The 25,655-nt window shown below is 48.0% G+C and overlaps 1 protein-coding gene across 1 annotated transcript in view; it reads left to right on the forward strand.

Annotated features, from left to right (window-relative positions):
* The window catches only part of GPC3 (glypican 3), a 136,292-nt gene that overhangs the window by 92,591 nt on the left and 18,046 nt on the right, over positions 1-25,655 (forward strand). The window contains exons 6-7 of the mRNA XM_057377948.1: positions 1,991-2,111; positions 18,255-18,411. Coding sequence (XP_057233931.1) covers positions 1,991-2,111; positions 18,255-18,411 — 278 coding nt within the window. The remainder of the gene's footprint in view (positions 1-1,990; positions 2,112-18,254; positions 18,412-25,655) is intronic.

The following is a 25,655-nucleotide window of genomic DNA, read 5'->3' on the forward strand; positions in this document are numbered from 1 at the left end:
TGCAGTGGCGCCTGTACCTGGGCAAGCTGCTCGTGCCTGGAAAAGGGATRTACACAGCCGTGTAGGCACCAGCACCTCCTTTCTCCCGTCCTTTTTCCTCTGTCATCTCCTCAGTGCAGCATTTTGCAGTGCTGTCAGCCATTAATGGAGATGGATATGGRGAATGCCCGGTGCTGGGGACCCAGCTGGAGGTGCTGAGAGCTCCTGTACGTGGAATTCCTTCTCTGAGAAAGCCTTGGAGTGGAAATCTGCCTCAGTTCTGTGTTTTAAACTATGTGAGTATTTCAGGTCAGGGGCAGATTGCTGCTGCACCGTTATAGATCTGGGGTTGCTTTTGCAGCCTCACATGTCTGMGTAGATCTCATCCCTAGTTCAGGGTTTAAGCAGAACTTAAGCCAAGCCCCTGAGTATACTCCCAAGCCTCTCAGTGCACCCTGATAGCTCTTGTGGCCAAATGTCCACGGGCCTCTTGCTTTCTACCGTAGCAAAACATCCTCCCTGAGTTGGCCCCACCRTCCCTCCTGTCTCCCTCCCCTTCTTTAAACGCCTGCTCCAGTCYCACTTTCTCCCCAAAACCCATGTGCAATGGGCTGACTGTCACTGCCTGAGCTTGCCTGGCAGCGAGGGGATGAAGGATTCGCTGGGCAGGAGAGCAGGGAGCTGACAGACAGGGAGGCAGCCACCAGGGCTGGTGCTGGGAGCTGGGCAAAAACATGATGTGCAGGAGATGAGTGCAGAAAGGAAAATTCACGTGTTTACCCATGGCTCTGGAAAAACAGATGTGCAGCAAAGCCGACTGGTGCTGGTGTTATCTCSGTGATCTCGCTTTCGGGGGCTGTGCCGGGGTTTGGTAGTGTCTGCTCTGGCTGCCAGCTCCTGGAGATGAGGATTGTTTGGTGCTTGTAGAGCACCATGGCCCCAGTGGGGACTGTGATGAACACCCCAGCCCAGAGCTCCAGAAGGTGCCCGTGTGCTTCGTGCCACTGCTCTGGCCTGAACCGAGTTGGAGTTTGGTGCTTGTCTCATGCTGGAGCATCACCAGCTGTTACCCAGGTCCTGAGTGTTCCTCCCAAGGCAAGTGTGCAGCAGTTCCTCTGCCCCTCTTCCCATTTCTTTTATCACTCTGGTCAACTTATGCCATTCCATAAATCTTGCAGCAAGTGAGTGTATATTTCTATCCTAATTGCCGATGAAAAAGCTGAGTGCAGGCTTGGCCAGCCTCCTCTGCAGAGTTGCCCTGGCAGTTTAATCTGCTCTACAGGGCCCTTGCTGACTCGCATGGTACCCGTGTAACTCGAGATACCCCGTGGTGCAGAGCCCAGCACTGTCAAGGTACGTTCTGTCTGAGCATTTACTTTGATCCCTAAGGCTGGAGCTCATCAAAGACTGAAATCAGGATTGTTTGACAACACCTATTTTCCATTAGCAATGTTGACAGCATTAATTATATTCCGATGCTTTAATTCTTTATTATTGAAATCACACATCAGTGATAGTCATTATTTTGCAAGGGGGTTGATGTTATGCTAATCAGCTTGCTGTTAACTGGGTCATCCCACTCATTTTTTTGGCTGTGKGCACAACACTACTGCTCTTGTACTGGAGTCTCTGTGGTCTGCCAAGATTTATTTTAAACAAACACGAGCAAGCCAGAATTTCTGAGCCAGCTTTTTTAGGACTCTTGGGTGCAAGTTATGTGAAAATATTTATCTCTGTTGTATACTGTTTAACATCTTCCTTGGTTACTAATGGACTGGAAAGGACTTCATTGTCCTCAAGTGATACAACTACATCATCTTGCTGCTTTGCAAAGTCAGAGCAAAAATGTTTATGGGAATCTTCTGTCCTTTCTTTGTCATTATTAACTGTCTTATGCTCTCTGTTTTGGAAAGGGCTGGTGCTTGCCTTGGGATTTCTWATGTTTGTGCTGAGCTTTAAAGATCTGTATTAGCCCATCACATTATGGTCTTCTCTGTCCTCATTCCTACAGGTACAGTCCCCAGACCACAAGGAAYGGAGCAAAAGCTCAGGCTGGCAACCATGAGGTGAAGATGAAAGGTCCGGAGCCAGTGATCAGCCAGATTATTGACAAGCTGAAACACATCAACCAGGTTTGTTGAAGCCATGCCAACAGGGATGTCTCCGGAGTGGGCGGTTTCCAAATCAGTTTGGCCTCCCCCGCACTCTCTCCGGGCTCAGACAGAGTCCCSGGTGTCTCCATCTGCAGCAGCTCCTGTGTGCAGAGCCAGTGCCACCCTGGCCCCACTGGCTCACAGGGCACACGTGGCCGGTCCTGGTGGGTGCCTGCTGGTGCAGTTCTCTGTGGGGCAGCCTCTCAGAGCTCAGTCTGTGCCGGGGAAATGTGTGGATGCATCCCTGCAGTACGAGAATGCTCCTGCTGGGCATCTGTGCCCTTTGCAGTGGAGGTTCCAGAAAAATGGAGCTGATGAGGTGCTGGCAGGGGGGTCATGTGGCACGTACCTGATGTCCCCTCTGGTTGGAGGAGTCCCTTTTGGCATTTCATGGCTGGTTCTAAGGATCACTTTCTCCTTTGCTGTGTCTCCCTGAGCATTCACACCCACTCAGTAAAGGCGCAAGTGACTGTGGAATGGGGAAATGGCAGAGCTGGGTGAGATCCTTTCTGCTGGGGAGGAAACTTCCTTCCCACTGCCTCAGACCTGGCATCCTTCCTGGGACAAGCGTGATCTTGTCTGTACCCATTCTGCCACGCCAGGTTGGGTCTGTGAGCAAGCCTTGATGCTGCCAGTGAACTCGGTGGCGGCTCTGCACAGCGTTCAGCTCATGGCTGTTAATGTTCTGCAGCACTGCCTTGGGGCTGGGGTCTGGCTGTGTCACTCACTGAGTGTGGGGCGCCCCAGGAGCTCACAGAGGGGATGTTTTCCACAGGCAGATAGTTTGGACTCGCACTGGGACCGCACAGGGCAGATCCTGGGCTGGTAACGCTGTTCACACAGCGGCGCTGCCCCGGAGCCTCTCCTGAGGGGAGCTCTTCCCGCCCCGCCGGGGCCTGGCCCGCGATGGCTTCGGCACCAAGCTCCGGGCCGCTCCCGGGGTTAAGCCCGGCTTGCTCCCCGGCCGGGTGGGCTGCGAGGGCGGCTCTGTTTGCAGCTGCTGGCGTAGCAACTTTTCTGCTTCCTCTGCTTTCCTGCTGCCGCGGCTGCCGGGCRCTGTTTGCACAGCCACTCCCGCGTTAACCCCCGCGCCCTCCGAGGCWGCCATGCCTCATTAGGTGCTGTCTGGCAGCGGGATGCAGCGGGGGATTTGGGGTCTCCACCATGTAARAGCAGCCTGGGCAGCGGCCCTATAGCCTGCTCTGCCTTCCCACACACTCCCCGTGCCGAGCCGTGCCATCTGCCAACAGCCCATAATTATTAGAAGGGGAAAAGCGGTGGGGGAAGAGCATAATCGGCTCGCTATTAAATGGGGTAGAGGGCAGGCTTCAACCTGCAGGTGATAATGATATTTTGCCGTTCACAGTGAGAAAGTCRCACCGAACAAAACATGATTATTAGTGTACTTGAAACTGCTGACATAAAGTGGTTGTGAAATGCTGGCTGCCAGACTGGGTCAAGTTAGGTCTTTGCTGAGCAGCCCAGCCTTGTGAGGAGTGGAGGTCTGTGGAGTGGGAGACCCTGGGTAAACACTGCTGTGCTCAACTCAGCTGTTTGTGGCAGCAGAGTGTCTCTGCCAGCTGCTGCTCAGGGAAAARTTGTGGTAAGGGGGTGAATACAGCCAGCTTAGTCACCATCTCTGACTGCTTCCCCTCCTTGGCTTGCATGGGTTGGATTCCAGTCAGGTTGGAATGTGTTATGGGGAGCAGGTAAGCTGTTTCAGCGTAAATGTATGAGTCTGAAAAATATTGAATCCCCTTATAAAGCTGTGTTTGAGAAAGAAGAGGAATTGAGAATAAAATCGTGAGAAAATAGGAAATGATGTGTGCAAATTRGTTATGAGGCTTTCTCAGAGAAGCTGTGGCTGCCCCATCCCTGAGTATTCAAGGCCAGGCTGGACAGGRCTTGGAGACCTGGTCTAAGGAAGATGTCTAGGAGGAGTTCCACTTCCAAGGAGTGGAACTACATGATCTGTGAGATCCCTTCCCACCCAAACCAGTCTGTAATTCTGTGATACGATTCTGTTCCTGTGGAGRGTCTGTAGTCTATGCTCAGTAGCTTATATACCAGGAAAGTAACCATGGAAGTTACTTAAATTTGGGATTTGGGGTGTCAGAGTTTACCATCATACTTATTTTCTTGGCTGAAGGAACTTTTGAGCTCTCTCTTGCATCTGGAATGCATCTTGGTTGCCAAAGATGAAATGGGCGTATGAAATGTGGAAGGAGCAGCAGCTCTGGATGAATTACAGTTGTGTTTTTCAGGTGTTGGCTTCAGATTTGGGAAGCAGTGGGAACTCCCAGGCTGGGGAGGGCTGAAAATCTCCTTATCCACCAAGCTCAAGCCAACAGTGGCTTTTAAGGATTTTCAGACATCCAGGATCTTTTGGAGAAAAGACTATTTTTGTGGTGCTCAGAGCTGTAAACTGGATTCCCATGTGACTACCTGTAAACTGTGCATCTTTTACAAYGTTATGGCTTTCTTCCAGTGTGCTGTGCTGGAGATGCAGCCTGGATTTTGTGGGTGTGGGCAGACTCAGGAACCATGCTGTTTGGTGCAATTTTCAGAGGTCCACAGCTTTTATTTTYACTTGTAGATTTTTGCTAAGTATCTGTAATTTGCTGATGACTTGACTTTGCTTTTATTCCGGGCTGCTCATGCTGATGGAYGTGTCTGCTCTTTCAGTGTTGTGTGTTGAAATTGTGCTTGCTCTTTAGTTCATGTCTTCTCGAACCTAATTTGGGTAAATGTGCACACAATCACAYGAGAAATTATCATCAAATGTTTGAAGTTTGAAATGAGAATGTGCGTTAGAATTAAACCCACGGGAATTGAAAGAAATAGAGAAAACCCTAACCCAGAGAGAAGGGGAAGCAGAAGTGCCCCAGACTGTATTTTTTCGCTTTGAGCACCTATCAAGCTAAAATAAATAAATGAATAAAGCACAGTGCCTGCTGTCTCCAGTCAGCCCTTTCTGGGTTAGTCCCTCTCCGTGCTGCCTAATCATCACATCAGACCATTTTTGTTTCACCCAAATGTGTGATTGTGGCTGATGCTATTTTTTGTGCATTGGTGGGTGAGAYGGTTTATTATTGCCATATTGGAATTTTCCCCCCCCCCAGTTCTGTTAGATGTCCACCAAGTTTTGATTTGAGTTATTTTTGTTGTGTGCCCAGAGGCATGAACAGCCCATCCATAAATATTAGCATTGTTATCTCAGCTGGGAGGCTAAGGGTCACCTTCAGGAAAATGAGTTGGAATTGGTTCCTAACTTTTATTTCCCAGAGTGGAAGGGGTCTGTTTCTAGCTAGAAGGGTTTTCACTCATCCTGCGAGTGAAACTATATTGAAACTGAAAGGTTATTCAGTGTCAGCACGGGGTCTTGCTCAGGTTTTTTGTGACTTGGTAACATCCCCAGGCAGAAGCTGTGTGCAGGGTGAGCTATTTCCTCTGGCCATTTTCCTCTGGCCACTCCATTTTCCTCTGGCCATAGGGACACTTGGATGGCTGACAGATGGGGACAAGCTTCAGGCTTTAACAGCCATACATGAAGGTGGGAGCTGTGGTGTCACATGTCCCATGTCCTGGGAGCTCTGCCACGCTGGTGACCTCCTGTTGGTCATCCTTCTCCATGGAAGCTCCAGAGAGTGGCCCTGTGTGATGCCAGTGTGAGGATGCAGCAGGGATCTGTGGTACCAAATTGGCTGATGTGACATTCTTGGTCCTCCCCCCTGTCCCTCTCTGTCCTGAAGTGACTTTTATGTCCTCTTCAGTGYCTGTGGGGCTCTGACACTGTTGCAGCAGATGTTTTACCTCATCCTTAATGCCATTACCTCTTTAAGCTTGTGCCCAGTTGCAATCTCTTTTTATGCTCAGATAAATCCTGGTGTTTATCATAGTATTGTCTCGAGGAGGAAGAGCACCATTTTTAAAAAAAAAAGGAGGGGAAAACCACACCAAAAATTAATAGTGAAATCCATAAAAGGAAACTTAGCTGGGGAAGATGTGTCTTTACAAAATTGAATGGCCTGGAAACATATTGTACATTTCCAGACACTCAAGTTAAGGGCTCATTTAGAATATTTCAGATATACTGGAGTTTGACAGTTCTTTGGTTTCCACATCAAACAATCTGTAATTTATTGCCCCATATAGGGCCTGTGTTTTTATCATATTGCATATTTTCTAGCCAGAAATCTAACTACCATATAAGCTCTTGAAAAAATAAACCCTTTGGGGATGGGAATCCAGGCAATATGCTTTCACAGACCCTGAGAAACTCCCTTTGATTTATTTCCTTGGAAATAAAGGGAAGACACAATTTCTTGGAGTATTGCAGCTGTTCCCCCAAGCAGGGTCTCACTGCCTTTCTTCATGAGCTTGGTGTAAAGACCCGAGTCCTGCCATGAGCCCCATCAGAAAGAGCCTCACATTACTGTTAGAGGGGTTTGCAGGAGGATGAGAACAAAAATTTAGAAGTTTTACGAGGCAGTAAAACACACAGCTATAGTTGGAAAGGGAAGAGGAAAAAAAAAAAAAAAAAAGCCAAGGGGCCCAGAGGTGCGAATGACCGAAGACAAAATAGACCTGAAGTTCGCAGAAAAAGCACGTCCTGGCATTTCCAGAGCTGTGTTTGAAGCTGGTTTGATCAACCAATATGTCCCATATTTGTTTGTAGGTTTAATGGGCTGTTTCCCGGCGGCCTGGCTGCTGGGAGAGGGCATGGCGGAGGTCACCCAGAAGTTAATTTGGAAAGAGGCCAAAAGGCCACAACTTGATTGAATCAAATGTAAACAAAATAAGCCTGGGAACGGTGTGGTGCCCTTGTGCCTGAGTCTCCTGCAACCTCTTTGCTCAAAATTCAGGGTGGTGGAGCACCGGGGACTGGCGAGSAGGGTCTGACCCCACCATGGGGAGACAAACTCTGGGTCCAGCAAAGGGACCCAGACCCTGCTCGGGGCACTCAGGGAAATAGGAAATTTATTATGGGAGAGCCTGGGGACTTTTTARGAATATATTTCCCCTTCAGAAAAATCCATGACTTTGACAGATTTGGTGAAGCAGAGTTTCCCTGTGCCTGCTAGGCTCTCTGAGGTTTATTATTCCCACTGTATTTWAATTCCCCGATCAGATGAAGCTGCATAATAATTAGAAAAACRTGCAAACTGCCAGACTGTTAAATAATGCGATGCACAACACTAATCACTTGAAAATACAATATTTAAATTGCACCAAAGCAAGCCACTTTTGGCTCATTTCCCACCTTTAATAAGTTAGCACTACAGTGTCTGAAGGGCTGTATATATGCAATCTAATCTATCAAGTCCTCAAAAGAAATGCTAATAAATACAATAATTACTTGGACACGCCTTTTGTTAATCATTATTAAACAGTTTGTAACAATTAAAATATTAAAACCACATGTTGTTGAAAAACAACCAGACATTGCAATTATTTCTTACTAAGACTATTAAATAAAATGACAGACGATTTTTATTTTAATGATAAATGCATTTTTAGAATGGATCAGTTAATTCTTCTTTAATACACAAAATAATCTATAGCTCCACCRAGTCTAGGCCGGGTATTTAAGTTCTAATTCCATTGTCCTTTTAGCTGTGCCCTGGCTCCCATTAACACTCCGGGTAAATGCTCTCCCACTCTGTATGGGAGCAGTACTGACAGGATTTTGCCGGGGCACTTAAATCAGGGGAAGGCTGACCCTCGGTAATGGGAATGTAATTAAATCTGAAGGTATCTGCCTGTCGGGTGGCTTTTCAAACCCAAACCCCTTCTTTTCCCTCTCCAGGAAGAGCCAGCACCTGCCCGCAGCAGACATCGCCCACTGCGATCCCATGGCAAACCTCCGGGTTCATTGGGGATGTTGTGGGAATGCTGCACCCAAAGGTCACCCACAATGAGTTATTTTAAACAGCAGWGATTGTTTGTACCTGGTGTGTTTGCCTGTTCTCAAACAGAGCTGTACCCTGGAGTGGTCTCACACTTTTGAAGCGTTTCAGCTTTGTCCCTGTGGCTTCAGCTCCAGCAGGAGTCAGGTGCCTCAGGTGTGTCCTGCAGGGACCATCCTCCAAACAATGCTGTGGAAATCAGCTGTGGGAAACAACAATCCAACACCTCTAAAGGAGATTCATTGGCTTTTGTGTCCAGAGCACGCAGCTGATGCACAGCGGTGCCTTAAAACAAACACCAGATTTCCTGTGCCAGAGCTGAAGTTTATCCTGTTGTGGAGGAAACRAACCTCAAGGAATCCTTGTGCAGCAAAACCCGGTGTAAGTGGAGCTGTTGATMGCAGATTAACAGTTAATTACAGTTATTCTGGGCCTGGTTAATTGTATCAAGTGTCGCCTTGTGYTGTGACTCAGGATGTAATTTAATCAGGAGATGTCTGAGGGAGGTGTCCTCCCCGATGGACCTGGTAACAAGACACAGCTCTCTGGTGTTAGGTGGTTTCCTCATACTTTTCTCCAAAATTGAACTTATCATCCAGGTTTTTAAAAGGTAGTCCGGACTGAGAGGGGACTGGGATTCAAAGAGCTAATTTTCATTGTCCAGAAGRTAACCTCTATAGTCTCCTTGGCCGCAGAACAAATCCAATTCCTTTTATTCCCAAGAAAAAGGTTTGTTAACAATAATGTTACTTTTGATTCGCGTTTGAGGTGGTGTAACACTGCTCAGCGATGGTGTTCTCAGGGGCAGGAGGAAAGGSCAGTGCTGTCAGACCTGCTAGTGGGCAGAGAGGGCCAGCTCTGACAGGGATTTCCTTCTCCAGCCCTGGGCTGTGCTGTGCAGATGTGGTTCCCAGCTGTGGCACGGCTGAGATTCCCACTCCACCCTGAGCTGCTTCCTGTGCGGGGCAGGTTGGAGCTGGGGACTTCCCCGGTGCAGTTCTGCCACTTCACCCCAGAACTGTGACACACTTGTGGCAGGTATTTTCTCTGTGCTGGCAGACCCCATCCCCACTCGGTGAAACCCTTTGGACCCGACTGCATCGGGCAGGTGTAAATACCCCTCACGGCTCAGGAGGACTCATGGTCAATGCTGTTGCTCATCCTAGCATGGTTCTGAGCTGTAGCTGGCTGTGGGGCTGGGTCGTGTTTTCGTGCTCATGCTGCAGTGAGAGATGGCCCTTGCAAGCACATCAGACTGGGAGCCCTAAAGAGGGAATTTAGGCTGCAGCAGGATGTGTTGCCTGTGGCATTGCTCAGCTGCAGTGCCAGCAGTGATATTTAAGAGAAGGAAATGTGCTTGGCTGARGACACGAGTAAGAAGATGCTGCTGATGCAGCAGGGTCAGCAGGGAGGTGGGAGGCAGCTGGCAAAGGGTGGGTGTTCGAGCAGTCAACAAACACTGTGATGGGCAGGAAGTTACCTTTTATTTTTGGCAGGACCCCTTGAACGCCTCCTGCCTATGAGTAGGGAGGGAGTTCACTGACCTTTTCCTGCAGCACAGAAGAATCTCAAAGCTGAGGATGAGACTCATGTAGGTGCKTTTCAGGGCTTCCTCTGTGAGTGTTTGGTCTCACTGGGGGAGGGTATAAAGTCACTAGCTTTGAGCTTCATTTAAGCACTGAGTTTTTTCAGCTGCTCAGCTGCTGTCTGTGCATGGGTGTGTGGGAGAAGCACACCCAGCAAGGCTCCTCCTGCCTGCAGCTCCAGAGGCCTGAGCCTTGCTGGTGGGTACATCCAGCATCAGGGATGAGCTGCACCCCAGTGTGACAGCAGCTCCCATGCTGGAGCCTGGATGGTTGGCTCCTTWTCCTGTTGGTAGATCCATGTTAGGCGCCAAAATTGACATTGGAAAAGCTGTGTCTGGGAWGTTTTTAGGGTTTTTGCAAGCAGTATCCGTGCTCTGAACACCAAAGAGAGCTGAGACCTTGCCCAGGAGCCTGCCCAACCACCAGCCATTAATTAGAGCCCAGCTGCTCAGTCCTGCCCAGCTAACAGGTTTGGGGGTGTTTGCCATGGAGTCYTCCTCCCCCTGCCTGATTTGAGTCTCTGCTGAAATCAACAGCTTGATAATTAACCCCACGCTGGGGTTGTCTTGTCTGGTGGGAGGTAACTGGCTTATGAGGCAGCTGTTCAGTCTCCTGCGAAGCTCTGTGGACCAGGGGACATTCATCAGAACTGCTTGCAGGTGGTTTTTGGGTTTCCAGAGCTTTGGGGTGAAGTGAATGTAAATGCAAAGCTTGGAAAGACCAGCCCCTGGGAGGGCAGGATGAAGCCAGGGTGATCCGGCTCTGTGCACCACAACATTGTGCACAAAAATACATAAATACATGATTCGAGGAGTCCCTCCCCACTGGGAGCCTTTAGGGGAAAAGGAAAGCAGCTGGRACAGGGGTTTGTGTTGCAGAAGGAGAAGGGGAGGCAGAAAATCCTTCCGGCRCAGCTCTCGGCTCACTGTTTCCTASCTGGTGCCAAGGACGAGGTGTTTGTGTCGCAGACGTCGCCGAGGGCCAGAGAGCCGCCACGTGTGCTGGAGCCTGAGTCAAGAGGAAATCTCCCAGCTGCTCTGACAGGCTGGGCCAGGCTGGGAGGAGGCTGTGGGACCCCCTGGCTGCTGCACTCCCTGCCTGGGTCACCCTGGTCCCCTTTACAGAACTGTGGGACTGTTTGAGCAGATGGCTTGAGGTGGTGTGACACCTCTGTGTCCTTCTAGGTCCCCTTGCATCCAGGGCAGTGTCCATCCAGGCCATCCCCTCCTGGAGGATGTGATGGTGATGAGGTGGTTGACTGCTCTATTTCTGGCCATTTTGTCATGTTTTTTGTGCTCCTGTTTTACTTGTTGTCTCATGTTTCATCTTCTGGTGACGTGTGCTTTGAGCCTTCCTGAGCTGTGTTTGGATGGCAGAGTGGGGTTCTGCTCCAACATAACTAAACAAACTATGGAAAATATGGGTAATAGCAGTGATGGGTCCTGGCCCACGTAGGCTCCCACACCCCTCCTTCACTCAGCTGCCAATGCCCCGAGGGGTGGCTGCTTGAGAGGTGGAGRAATGGGTCCAGGTTCTCATGTCTAGTGATGCAGAGCGGGTGGGAAGGAGAGGGGAAGGCAGCTGGGGCTGCTGGTAGGAGTCTGAGAAACTTTGTGGGGAGATGGAGCAGGGATATGGTGCCAGAGAAAGAACAGTGTGGAAAAAGGAAAGACAGACAACCCTTGCAAGAAAGGGAGCATCCTTGCGATACCTTTTCCACCACCCTTGGCAAGCATGGACAGTTCATGTGCCTGATCAGCTTAGGCAAARTGAACAAGAGCTGGGAGGGGGTGTTTGCAGTAAATAGCTGCATTCCTGTTGCTTCTAGGGAAGTGGCAGCTCATGGAAGTTTTTTTGATCCTGATAGGAAAAGGTCCTGGCAGACTCCAGCAAAGTGCTGAAGACATTACCTGCTGCCTAGCCCAACCATGTGTTTGATGATTGGTCTAATGATTGGTTTTTTTGAGTTTGAGGGATGACTGTGTTTGATGGAAGCAGATGTAGGAAGGGATGCTGAAGGGCCAGCAATAGTTTAGGCTTGGAAAGACAAAGTAGGACAAGGGGCTATGGCAGCTCAAAGAGGAAATCAGCATTTGACCAGCATTGGCATCAATGTGGGGCTCAGGGGATGAGCCAGAAGCAGATGGGGACTGTCCAGGTCCCCTCAGGCTGGGCTGGACCCTTCAGCCCTGCTCAGCACCCACAGTGTCCTGTTCCTTCCTCCTGCTGCACAAAAACAAGCYGTAAATAGCTGGGGGAAGGAACTGGATATAAGGTGAATGAACAGATCGTAAAGCCTGAGTAATCTCTTTTTCACATGTGCCCCGTGATGAATGAGCATTTGTTCAGGCCAGGGAAGTGACACCTCCCCTGCCTGGGGGACAGCAGGCAGGAGCTGGTCCTTGTGCCTGCCCTGCTGCCAGTCAGGGTTTCACCTCCACGGGAGCATCCAGAGCTGGGCATCAGCCTGCCCTCACAAAACCACAGCAATCCATAATGCCTTGGCAAGCCCTCCACTGCCAAAACAGATTTACTGTGCAGTGTGGGCTTGTGTTAATTACTGCCAGCACTTAGGGGTCTTTGTCTGTCTTCTTTTGCCCATAGGGATGTTGTCAKCTTGGATAGCTAATCTGGAATTAAACTGATGATCCATAAAGTAGGGCCATCCTTTGGTCAATAATTCACTGCTGTCACCAGCTTCTTTGTRCTATCAGGAGAGTGACCAGGAAAACCGATTTACTGGCAGCCAAAGGCATCTCCTCTGGAGTCTGTGAGGACAGGAAAGTGAGTCCTGCTGTGCTGGCAAACCCTGAGTGATGCATGGTAGGGATTTTTCCAGATATTTTGAGTGCTACAATTAAAGACTAAAACATTTTTATGGCTAAGGAGCMACAATGTAAGCTCAAAGCTCAAAGGTTCACAGCTTTAGTCACCCATCACCATGGACTGGTGTGRAGCCCCAGAGCAGGAGTGACTCAGGAGCAGTGTGTGGGGAGGGAATTGCTGGGCCATCCTTGCTCATGCTGCCCAGAGCAGACAGGAGGTGCTGTCTGAGGCTTGGTCAGATGAGTTCAGCTCCTACAGCACTAACCCTGTGATGTCTCAAAGAGGCAGCACAGGGAAATGCAGAATTGGCCTTTAGAGCAGCTGAGAAAATGGCCATGTCCAACTCATCATTTTTCCAAGCACTGAAAATTACTTTTCCATCTCCAAAGTCTGCTTTCACTTTATTAACATTTGATTAGAGATCATTCTTCGTTCTGCTGAGCTTGAAATAGGAGTTCAATGAGGAACAGGTTTCTTCTCTGCCATTTCTGTGCTTCCAAGGTGCATCCAACTGGAAGGGCTATAAGGAAATCACAATTCAGATATTCTCCTGCCAAAATGGGCTCTTCTGCCCATGGGCCAGGGCTGTGATCAGAAGAGCAGYGGTGCCTGCCAGTGAGCACATGCTCTTGTGTTCGTTCTTGCCAGACAGAAGTACAGGTCCTGGTATTCACAGATATTTCTAAAGTTTTAAATATCCTCATTTCCAAATGGAGTTAGTGCTTAGTGCCAGGGAACATTGGGTTTTTCTGTAATATGTGCTGCATTTTGTTGCTGCCCAAGAGAGGGAAAGCTCTCTGAAGCTTGGAAAGAAGCAGTGAAAAAAACAATGCTGTTGATATTGCATTGAGTTTGTGTTGGTGCACACTCCCGTGCCACCGAGGCGCCTCTCCACAGAATGGATAAACCTAAGGGAGCTGGGAAATAGAAATGTGGTGTGGAGGGCATCAGCAAATCTCACGAGGGTTGGTTAAATATTGACGTATTTGCTAATAAAAGATAATTTTTTCCATGCTATTTCCAGGGCTAATAAGCAGAGGAAGTGGAGAGAATCGATTCTGCTGTTGCATGCTTGTGTGTGATCAGGCCACCAAATTCAAAACACATGAGTTTTCAAAAAGTCCACAACTTCAGCCTTATAAAATGGGTTCCTTTCCCTGATTCTTGCCTGCGATCAGATAATGACCTTCGTAAGCAAAACAACCCCAGCTGCATTTCATAATGGGAATATACTTCTGTASGTTGTAATGAGCTGTTAACAGGGAACAGTATCGTGTGAAAATCTGCACGTTTCCCAGGATGCTGCCCTGATTCAAAAGCCACACGTAAATTATTTGGTATTGCAGTTTTCAAGGTCGGGATTGGCTACATAAGATCCAGGTTTTCACTCCCAAAAAGCAATGTTTTCAGCAGGCTGGAATTTAAAATAGAAAAGCCTGATCTGTTGGGAATCTTGGGAGTTGTGTGAGAAGTAACTTGGCACCTGTGTCAGGTACCCGTAAGTGGGTGCCTGGAGTGATGAAAGGGGAAATAACACCTTTACTCCTCCAAAACTCTTCCTTAGGAGGCTCCTGAAGGGAGGCATCCTGGTCCTTGCAAGCAGTCCTGAGTTGGTGAAATTCATGGAGTTTTGGGTGGTTTCTAGCAGAGCCAGGAGCTGGTTTTCACTGCTAGGTTGAGTTCCCAGGGTTCCCTTCCTGACGCCAAGAGCTCATGGACACATGGCTGGGGCTCCAGAGCCATTTGTGCACTGAGGCACTTTTTCTGCTGGACGTGAATACTTGATTATTAAGCATATATTACATTCTGAATATTATTTTAGCTGCAAGTTCAGTCTCCATTCTCTCCAGCTTTTTAGGTTTGATCGTATTCCAAAGGCTTACTAAAAACATGCGAAGAATTTCTGCAAAACTCTCTGGAACACTTTTTGTTAAATTCTTTCAGTCATGCAAGCTAAATTAAATGACAGCTCTGTCCACCAAAAGATTACAAATATCAATCAGGCTTCTCCCCTAAACTCATGAAGGAATTAAATGTTTTTCTAAAAGTCTTCTATTCCCCTTAATAATCTCTTTGGCTGTTCTCTTTACTTTACATATTTTTGAAGTGTGTTGAAAGGGATGATTTCTGCCCTAAAGGAGCACAGTGCTTGTAGCTTGCTGACAGTATTTAATCTGAATTTGTGGGCACAATTTTGGGTATTGCTCAAATTGATATTTGCAATACCACGGGCTTGGTYTCCAGAAGGAGAAAACAGTTATTAAACTGCAGTCCAAGAAACACGACGCTGAGCTCTTTTCAGAGATGGGAGATTAATGATAAAAAGTCTGTTGCAGTTCCCACTGTTTATGTTAAAATTGGAAAAATAAGACCAGGTGGCTCAGCGGGCTGGTGGGATGGGGAGCTCTGAGCAAAGTGGTTGTAAAGAATGAGGAGTTAAAAAGATTTCAACATACGGTGGCCTGTCCAAGACAAGCTGAGTCATTACCCTGCGTTGCTGCGCCTGTTTTTGTCTGGTCACCGTGCAGTTATGAATAATTGTGTAAATCAYACTGGGATGCCCTGGGGAGCTTTCCTTGCAGGAAGGCTCGGCTCACCGTTCCCGTCTGCCTTGTGTTTTGAGCTGTAGGGAGACCACAAGACAAGACAAATGACAGAGATGTACATGAAAAACAGATGTGACTGCCTGCTGTCCCCTGGAGTGCCTCGTGCCCACACCCTGGCACTGCCCACCCCACCCAACCAGAGGGTSAAGGTTTACAAGGGATGAGGCTGGAAATGAAACTGATGGATGCCTGATCCATTAGAATKTGTAGTGAGGAGCAGAGGGAGTTCCTTGCCATGGTGGCTGTGCAAATGGGGAAGGAAAGCCCTACAGCYCCCTCTGAGGAGTGTGGATGTGAGTGCCCGGCCTCCCACCAAGAGTGCTCCAGTTTACAGCGGGTACATCACCGTGTATTTTTGCCATTATGGTTTAGCAAAGCAGAGTAGATATGACAGTAAACTCTTACAGCTGGGTGAGTTGTGATTAAGTTAAAGCTATCTCACTGTTACATACTACTTTAGTGATCACCAGACTCTATTTTCCTGCCTCTCACCATGGGCTTTAAACCACAGGACGTGAATAAACTGTAATGTTAGGGTGCAGTCAGCTCTGCTTGCTATTTAAGGATGGRGAATCTGTGCTCAGTCCACCAAATATAATTTCATAAAGCGTGCAGACCATCAGGGAGGTTGTGGAGTGGTTGATGAGTGGGATTAGGGCTGCTGCTCTGGGTGAAGCTGAGACATCCAACAGCATTCCTGGCTCTGGATTCACCAACAGAGTGGGATTTTTACCCCATGCCCAGTCTCCTGCTGACTGTTCCAGTAGGTTTTGTGTCATGGGCGCTATTTCTCCCACAGGCAGCTGCAAAATTTGACTAATTGAACCTCTCTGTAGTTATCAGCAGCTGGAGAGGGCATGGTTGAGGATGGAGCTGTTCTCCTGGCAAAGGAAAAGCAGTGTGGCACAGGGATGTCACGTTCGCTTGATCCAGAGTTGGGGCCCACGTGATGTTTCTCAGAAAGTTCCTGTTTTATTGTGGCTACAAAGGCATAGAAATTAAGCTGCTAATTTATGCCATGCCAAGGAAAAAAGTAATGCTACAAGAAATGCTCAGTTATTTTAATATTTGAAAACACACAATTGAAAAACCCTGATTTTCCCTTGCCCCCTGCTGAGCTTATTAAATCTGAAAATATCCCAAAGCTTAATTCTCTCTGCCAGAAAGCTCCTCTGCTCTTTTGGGTAAGCCATGAAAGTCGTGCCGCCTGGGCTGTGTGGTGGGGTCCCGTCTGGCTTGCTCATTCCTGGGGTGCAGAGGAGGGAGCATCCATGGAGGAGAGCATCCCACGGAGGAGGGAGAGTCTCACAGAGGAGGGAGAGTCTCACAGAGGAGGAAGCATCCATGGAGGAGGGAGAGTCCCACGGAGGAGGGAGCATCCACAGGAGGGAACATCCACGGAGGAGGGAGCGTCCTGCTGCTGAGCACTCGTGGTCCCTTCCACCACGATGGGTGTGGGTTTTGGCAGTGGAGCATTGGGCAGTGGTTTGAATTGCTGTGTGTGCTAATTAGCTAATTAGCTGGTGTGGATGGGAGGCCCTCATTCCACCTAGGGCTGAGGGCTGCTGTTAGCTGGGGGCTGAGCACAAGTGGTGGTGTGCAGGCTGGAGTGGTTCGGTTCCTGTGCAAGGTCCTCCCTGCACTACCCCAGCACYGTGCTTGCCTTTTTGTTTGTTATTTTTTTGTGGTTGCACCATACTCTGAGAGAAGCCTGTAAATGTCTAAACAAAATAAAATTCTTGAAAAGTGAACTTAAACCAGCCTAAGCCAGAGCCTGTTGGAGGCTGTGGAAACACATCCCCGAAGTTCTGAGGAGATGAGCTGCGTTTTGCTGCCTGCCATGGATGCAGGACTCACCCAGCGTGGTTCTCACGTTGGACAGACTTTGGCACGTGCCAAGGACAGCTTTGCTGCAGGGTTTGCTGCAGCTGGGGAACCCAAAGGGCTTTCACATGGAGCCATTTGTTTTTCATTACGTTATGCTTCTCTAATATAAACACTAAGGTATGTGGACATTGCTGTGGACAGGGCRAGCCAGATGCCAAAGGCATTCCTCCGGGGCTGTATAAACTTCAGGAGATAAATATTTTAGAAACTGTTTTCTAAGGCTAGCTTAATAGTTTAAATATATAACCTAGATYCCAGATATTAAAAAATGCCTTGCAAGGCATGCATATTGCTGCAAGAGATGGAACTAACTAAACCCCTGAAGTATGTAGAAAGCTCCCATTTTGCAATATCTTCTCTGTTACTTATCCTTTCCTTTTTTTTTTTTCTTCCCTAGCGCTGAGATTAAATTCAAGAAGCTTTTAACAGCAGAGTGGCAGTGATAGAAATTTTCAGCATATATTAACTAGCTGACTCACACTTTTTCAAAGGGGATCTGGGTTTATGATGGAGTAGCTGGCTGCTTTCAGCAACAGCAGAATCAGGAAAGTCAGGGAAGAGAGGAAGCCAATGGTTTATAATGTGTCTAATCCCTCTGTGTGCTGTGATGGGAGTGTGAGGAGCTCCCACCCATGTCTGGAAAATGGTCCTGACCGTGTGCTTGGGGGAATCAGTCWTGTCCCTGTCTCAGGGATGTGCAACCTCTCACTATTGTTTGGGACTCAGCTTTAAAACATCCTCTAAAAGATGTTGTCATCGTGTCATTTGGCTGCTCCAAGAACTTTCACCAGCATCCTCAGTGCTTCAACAGTGAGAAATGACATTTTTTAGGCTATGTTTGTGGGGTCCATACAGACCCGAGATATCTGCCATTTCCTTTCACGAGTGTTACTTCTCAGATGGAGATGGTCCCTGAAWGCAGTGAGATTCCCTCAACAGAGGTTCCTCTTGCTACCCTTTTTTCCCTCACCTGGCTTAACTTTGGACAGGWGTTTTGTAGCTGACCCCAGAGCTTTGGTGACACTGGGGTCTTGCAGGGCTCATGTGATGCTCACTGGGCAGGAGCTGAAGGGCAGAATGACTCAATGTGGTTTTATCTCTTCCTTTTGCGTCTTCCACTGAGGGTTTTGTGTGCAGCTTTGTCCATGAGTGAACCTGAGCCTGTCAGTGCTTTGGCACAAGGAGCGTGCTGGGGTCTTGTCCCACTGTCCTGGCTCCACTGAGTCCTGTCCCCCTCCTGTCACCCCACAAGCAGCAGGGAGGGAGGAGGGAAGCAGCWGAGTGACTGTGGCCCCTCATGTCTTTCAGCTGCTCAGAGGGATGACTTTGTCCCGTCGAAAAGCTCCAGGAAAAGCCCCGGAGGAGGAGGARGAGGAGAGCGGTGACTGCGACGATGAAGACGACTGCGGCCGAGGCTCTGGGGATGGAGAGCTGCGAGTGAGGAACCAGCTGCGGTTCCTAGCAGGTGATGGGGATGGTGGTACTGCAGCAGCTGCCCCTCTGTGGGTTCTGGGTGTTGGTGATGGTGTGGGGAGCTGCTCCCTGGGCTCTGCTCAGGTTCACTTGCTGCAGACACCCCTGAACTGTGCCGGCTGCCCTCGGTGCCAGTCGAGGCAGCAGCTGGAGAAGAAATGCCTCTGCTTTTCTGGGCTGGTTTTGCAGGAGTGTGTCGAGGGCAGCCTATTGGAGAGGACTCAAGGCAAATTGCAATCCTGATGTGAGTCCCAGGGTCATCCTCTTCTCTCCTTCCCACTGCTGCCTGCAATCCTGAGCTGCTCAGATTTATGGRTTCCATCAGAAAGTCAGGAAGGCAGCAAATGATGATTATTTCTGATGTAAGGTTTAGAAAACCCTGAGAAGTTTTTTGCAAATAACTCAGGCTCATTTTGCAGAGGTGATTTAGGTGCTCAGGAGCCTAAAATTGCATTGCTTGCCAGTGTGAGTCACGTCTTGGTTGCTTTGAAAATGGCCCTGAGGCCTTTCTGCTGTTATAATGAGGTAGTCCCTGATCACCATTGGGAGGAGAAGGTGAAGGACCAGTTGTGACTTGGGCAGTCACACGTGCTGCTGGTGTGGCCTTCGCCTTGACCCACTGACCACTCCGTGGAGCTCAGCAGCATCATCTGCTTTGCTCGTGTGAGTCAGCCCAGACTGCTGGAGGCTGTGTCCAGAATAGATGGGCAGTGCTGGACATTGGTCTGTGGGCTGGAGGCTTGGCCCAATTAATGCTGGTTCCAGTGCTACACGGTGCTCTTCGAGAGACCAGACAACTGAACCTGGATAAAATCAGCTTTGCAGCTTTGAAGTTTAAAAGGCAAATTTGGKCTCCTAAATGAAGCACAGATGTTTATAAATTCTGTCCCATTGGTCTGGGATAATTAAAGTGTCTTTAATGAAGTGACAGCTGAAATATTAAATGCCAGTCTCATATCAAAGATTATTGACACATTATGTAAAATGCGTAAAATACATATATTCAAATATTTAGYAAGGGAAATAATAGAATTTTAAAGTCCTCCACTCCCAAGTCTGAAAGAGCAACATAGAATTCTGAGAAGGATAAAATATACTTTGTTTCATCCAAGAGCTAAATAACCAAGTTTATGTTAAAGAAATACAGGTGATTCACAGTGTCCTGTGCTGAGAGMAGAGATACGTGTTTCATTTTCCGTGATCTTTGTGTCACACCTTGATGCTATTTTTAATGTGTTTCTAATTTCCTCTTAAAGCCTTCCCCGCACTATCATCAGTGATCTCTGAAGCCAGATATACGATCCTTTCTGCCTTTTTCTGTCTCTCTAGGCCAGTTTAATCACCGTATCAATCTCCCTGATAACATGCCCTTCTGGCAGCTTAGACCCCTCTTGTCACTGTGACACATGAAAGTGGCACATGGAGCAGGAAAAGGGGGCCTGTCCTGCCTGTGCTGCTCTGCTGGAGGGTTTTTGCTGCTGCCTTTACCATGGGATGGGTAAATATTAACTTGAAAGCAGCCGAGTCTCTGGGGCATGGGGCTCCTGGCAGGTAAAGACTTTCAGGCTGCTGAGAGTGTGGGGTTTGTCCAACAGGGCTTTAAGGCACTGACTGAGCTCAGAGGGCATGAGCTGTCCCTTCTTCCTTGCTTGCCCATGCAATATGCTCTTTTTTGTGTGTGTTTTGCTTTAGAGCAGGAAGGTGAAGCTGATCTGACGGTGACAGGATCCTATTTGCTTGATATTGGATATAAACTGTGACTCTGTTCAAGTCTAATGTTGGAAACCAACCCAGGAAAAGTTGCTGATGGTGTGGAAATACTCACTTTCAACATTTTTGAGAATGATATTTCTTTTTACTTTGAAAGGGTATTTTTCAATTAATTTTTTTCCCTGTCATATCACATGCACATAGCAAGAAATAAAAGGGACCAGAAACCATTCCACATTCCCACCCTGCTTTCCACAAATTCCAAATTTTAGGGTAGCAGGCCGATTTGAAACGATGCCAGGCTTTGAAATCTGGAAATAGTTTACAGAATGAACTTTTACATTTAATGTGGCTTTATCTCTCTCCTCCCCAAGGTGGTTACCCTGTAATAGAGGCAGAAGGGACTGGGAGTGGCTGGGGTTGTATTACTGAGCCCCTGGTTTTATCCCATGCTGGACATTCTGCAGAGCTGAGGCAGGAACATGGGTGGAGGGCTGTTTTGTAGTGCAGTGGTCAAACCCAGCCCCATCTGAGCACGTTTGAGTCCCTCTGCTGACCCTCAAGGTTTGCAGTCAGGGGACACAGTTTAGGGTTTTGCCCTCCTTTTGTCAGATGCTTTATTCAGCTTGGGAGGAAATTGGCAGTGGAGAACTCCTCCCTTCCAAAGGGTTTCCCATGCCTTGCAGATGGACTTGGTGATGTCTTGAGGAGGAGGAGGAGAGGTGAGTGTCCTGGGCTGGCACTGATTTTGGCTGTTGGTTGAGTGAAAACCTTGGCAGAGTTTGCCACCTCTGAGGTCTTTGCACCTCTCAGATGCACTGGGAGTTTCTCCTGCTCCCTGGTGTGGGTGCTGTTGGTCCTGCCAGCTCACTGCAAACATCTGCTGAGCACTGGCCTCACCAAGGTGTCCTCTCAGAAAGTCTTGAAAATAAGGAGATAAAAAAAGAGCAAAACGGGGRAAAAAAAAGAGTCAGTCTAAAATACAGACTAGTTTTGATTTATCGCCTGCTATATAAAATGTAACCTTTGTTTCCTATTTATAATGAGCCTGTAATAACTGGACAGTCAACCTAAACTCTAATGATTTAAACATACTTGTAAACTGTCAAGTCAAAAGTTTGTGAGTGACTATAAACATATGTTGGTGAGCCCTATATGCTAATAAATTCATTATTATGTTGCCCCAGTGGGAAACACAGAGATGGCAGGCTTTTTTTTTATGATAGGTCTTTTATTGTTTGTCACATCTGCAACACATTAAGGGTTTTGAAGGCAGATGATGTTTACAATAAGGGGGAGGGCTGAGAACCTCCCAGCTCAGAGAAAAGTGCATCCTGTTTGTCACTGGAGTGCCCCTGGAGCCGGCACCCTGGCCATGCAGCTCTAAAAATAGAGCCCTGTACACACACACATCTATTTATGCCACACCAAAGGCAGATCATGTCTGGGAGTGAATTATAGTATTTCCCCCYCAAATTATGAGCCAGTGTAAATGTCTTCCAGGCTCTGTGATGCAAGCATGTGCTCGCAGCCTGCTGGAATYGTCCTGCACCAGGCACCCAAAAGAAAATGAGCCCAGGGTGGCTGTGCTTTGCTGATGCTCCAGTCRGTCACCCACCAATTAGCTCACCTCTGCTAATGCCACTTGGAACCAACGAGGTTCTTGCCATGGAACCTGAAAATAAAACATGGGTGCTGGACAGACTCCTGTGCCAGGTTTGGGCTGGGGGAGAGGAGGTGCAGGCATTTCAGGGGCTTTGGTCCAGCTCACCTGTGCCCCTGGGCACCTCACAAGCTCTGCTGGGAGGAAAATATCTGTTTTAGTAGCTGAAACACCCAGGGAATGTTCTGAGCAATCCAGCAACTGGGGGAAGGGTCTGGGAGTTTGAGGGGAAGATTTACTCTTCCGAAATATCTACGTTAGGCAGCAACAAAAGTTGTCTTGGGAACAGATGGATTTGGCAGAATTAAGCAGAAATAGTTTGTCCTGGGAAGGGAAGTTGGCCTCATCCCATGAGATATGTAAGGATAGATGTGTGCAATAAAGATATGTAAAGATGGCTCTGGAAGTTTGTGAGTAAAACAGCTCCCCTGCCTGGCTGCTCCTGCTGCAATAACCTGCAGTTGGTTTTCCTCTCAGCTCTCTCTTGGCTATTTCTGAGGGGGAGAGGGAGTTTGTAATTTGTAGTTCAAGCCCCCAAAGAAGCCCCAAGTTTTCTCCCCGACCCTACATTGGTTTCCAGCAATTCATGTTATACCCAGGCGTTTTTTGAAAAATCAGCTCAGTCTCCTCCTTGACTTACCCAGATCTGTAACTCTTTAGTAATTTCTAGCTTGCTTCACCACTGATTTATCGTCTTGGCAGCGGGTTTTTTTTTTTTTTTGAGTGCGCTCATCAAATTTCAGGCTTGAATATCGCATGGTCTCTTCCCAGGTGGAAGGGCTGTGTGTTGGTAGCCCCTTTATTCGTGTTACAAAGTGTTGTGGCTTCCAAATGGGAACCCAAATGGGAACCCAAATGGGAACCCAAATGGGAACCCAAATGGGAATATGGGCATGTTCCAGGGCAGGGGAGGTCCCTGTGTTTGTGTGGTGGCCATGCCCTTTGTGGGCACAGAGTGGGACCCCTGTGTTTTTGGAAGCTGCTCTGAAACCCTGTGCAGTGCAACTTTGATCCTATTCTGCTTTTAAACAGCTCCAAATGTCCYAGTAAAGCATTTCATGTTAGAGGCYTCAGTGCTGAGATGYTCCTGCAGCCCTGCTTTTGGTGCCCTTCCTGCTCTCACCCCATCATCTCCTGGGTTTATTTCAGGAGGGTGCCATCAATCTGACCTCTTTCCCTGAGTCTGCTCATTTTGGGGGTCAAACAGGCACCAGAGGGTTTCCCTKCCAAGGGAAGGCCAGACAAGGTCACTGTGGCTGCTGCCCTCCAGGTTTCTGGGGGAAAAGTTCCTTAGGAATGAGCATTTGTGCTGGAAAAGGGGACGYTCCCAAGCTGGGACCAGTGATCAGAGTCTGCTGGGGCTCACTCCGTGTGTGCGGGGAGACAGACCAGCACTAGCTAAAATATTTACAAGATCATGAATTCCCACCCTTTATCAGGGCGATCACTGCCCTGCCCATGTCCCCAKGGTGCCCCTACCCCAGCACCTGCATCTCTGATGCTGCTCTGCCCCATTTCCCGCTGGCTCTCGAGCTGTTCCACGCTCTGCTGACACAGGACACCCGAGTGACTCCTAAACCCTCCTTCACAGGTGGGAGATCTCCCCATCTGTGTGGTTTTGCTGATGGTGCAGGGCCATGTGGCTGTTGTCCCCTCCTGCTGCCCAGCCCTCAGGCTGGMTGGTCCTGCTGACAAATGTCATGTGTGCAGTGTCAATATTGACCGTGCGTGGCTCTGCGCAGCCTTCAGCGGGGCTGTGCTTGGCTCAGGCACCACTGAGCTGGCTTGGCTTGACACAGCATCCTTCCCATGGGTTTTTCTCTCTGCTAAAAGCTTTAGGACTTCTAGCTATCATTTTAGTAGCAGCAAATTACTTTTTTTTTTAACTTTTTTGTTTTACTTGTTTTTTTTTTTCTCTGAAGAGAGTGCTTTTGAATGCTTGACTGAAGCAAGGACAGCAGAAACATGCTGTTTTACAAGATATCCATCCTGTCCCAGGGTGAAAAAATGACAAGGCCAAATGTCAGCTAGATTATCCTGATGGAAGAGCTGGAATCGTACCAACTAAAACAGTGCAATAGCCTGATTATTGCTTTTCTATTTCAAATGTTTGTGTTTGTTGAGTTTCTTTTAATGAAGATTTGGTTGGAAGTCAAGTATTCTTCATCACCATCTAAATAAAAGCTAAAAGATGGAGAGGGAGTCACATGTAGCAGTTGACTGATGCTCTAATTGAGTGGCAAGTTCATTAATTTACTTTTGACGTCAGCAAAAAATGATTTTTTTTTATTGACAGACGGGGAAAATTATCGGTGGTGTTTGGAGAAGGGCTCGTTCATGGCATCCTTCAGCTGGCTGTGCTGCTGGGACTCATGCAGGCCTTACACTGTATATGGTGTGGGCATTTTGAAGGGTTCTGGTGATCTCTGTGTTCTGATTTCCTCCAAAGAAACACTAAGTTCACAGCTGAAGAGCTAGGAAACCATCTATCAGAATCTGTACTTTGAGAAAARCTACTTCTATGCAAAAACCGTCGATGGAATCAGCAAGTAAATCCACTGGACATATTAATCTCAGTCCTATTTTTTTCTGGGTTCAATTTCACTTCAATTCTTAAATGTTTTTTTAACTTTTTCAGTGTTGTACTTACAGATCCAAGTCCATCTGAGCAATTTGTATGAGGTGTTTTTGGGATTTCCTCTGCCTCAGTCCATTYTTATCCTAAGAATGATGCACCATTTTTGTAAAAGCTGAATCAGAGAAGGGWTATTCATAACTCACACGATGCATCACATTCCCAGTGTGAGCAGACATGGGTCCAAATCCTTCTTTTGGAAGATGAGGCTGATCTGTGGGCTCAGAGTGAGCAGTCAGGGTGAGGCTGAAGGGCTGGAGACACYCTGAAGGTCAGGTGAGATGGTGCTTCTGCTGTGACACATAAAAATGTGCCAAGGWCTGTGGGAATCTGTGATTGCTCATCACTCCCCGAGGTTTGTGTGCCCGTCTGCTGGCAAAAAGCTCACCCTGTAGTTAGGCTGCAAGTTTGAATAACAGTTTGTACCATGCCAGGGTGTCTGAGGAGGTACTTTTCAACAGTGTAATTTGGGAGCTAATGTTTCTTTAAATTGTTACCGAGTGCATGGTCTTACATGACTGAACGCCTCAAAACAATTTCAAGTATGCAAAAATGTGCCCAGTTGCAATAGTGATGGCCATATTTATCTTTAAGGGATGATGAATCTGTTTTTTGTGGCTGAAAACACATGAATTCTGATGAAGTTGGGAAACACAACTCCTGACTGGGATACATTCTTTGCTTTGCTTTTTTTTTTTCTGTTTTTCCTTGTAGAGAGGCAAAATAGTTTCACTGGTTTTCTTTCTAAGGGACAACAATAAAGGCATATTTCAGACAGAAGCAGATCAGGTGCTGCTCGCTAAAGGCCCAACAAGATAACCTTACACTGATAGTCAGGGCACYGTATCTGCCCATTTTGTTGTACAAAGGAAGGTTTGTCTGCGAGCCTGATAACAATATAACATGTTGATTGACTTTTCACATAGGAGAGGGTGCCCCTTTCATGAGTGGCTTGGCTTTTACTAATGCCTCACTGCAGGTAAGCTGATAAGAGCGATTATGGGGATGTAATAAATGAGGCTGTTGGGCTCTCCCTGCTCGCTGCTGTGGCCCTGGAGTGTGGCCCGGGGTTCCTGGCTGATGTGTGTGCCCAGCACTTGTGTCAGTGTGCCAGCACTCAGCTGTAAAACACCACAGGATGTCCTGTGGGCACAGGGCTGGGCCATCCCTCTCCTCCCCTGTGCTTGCTGCTGCCCCTTCTATTCCCAGGAATTGTCTGGGGCCCGCT

The sequence above is a fragment of the Malurus melanocephalus genome, unplaced genomic scaffold (assembly GCF_030028575.1).
Source record: "Malurus melanocephalus ecotype Western Australia unplaced genomic scaffold, MMel_1.1 scaffold_335, whole genome shotgun sequence".
NCBI classification, from domain to species: Eukaryota; Metazoa; Chordata; class Aves; order Passeriformes; family Maluridae; genus Malurus; species Malurus melanocephalus.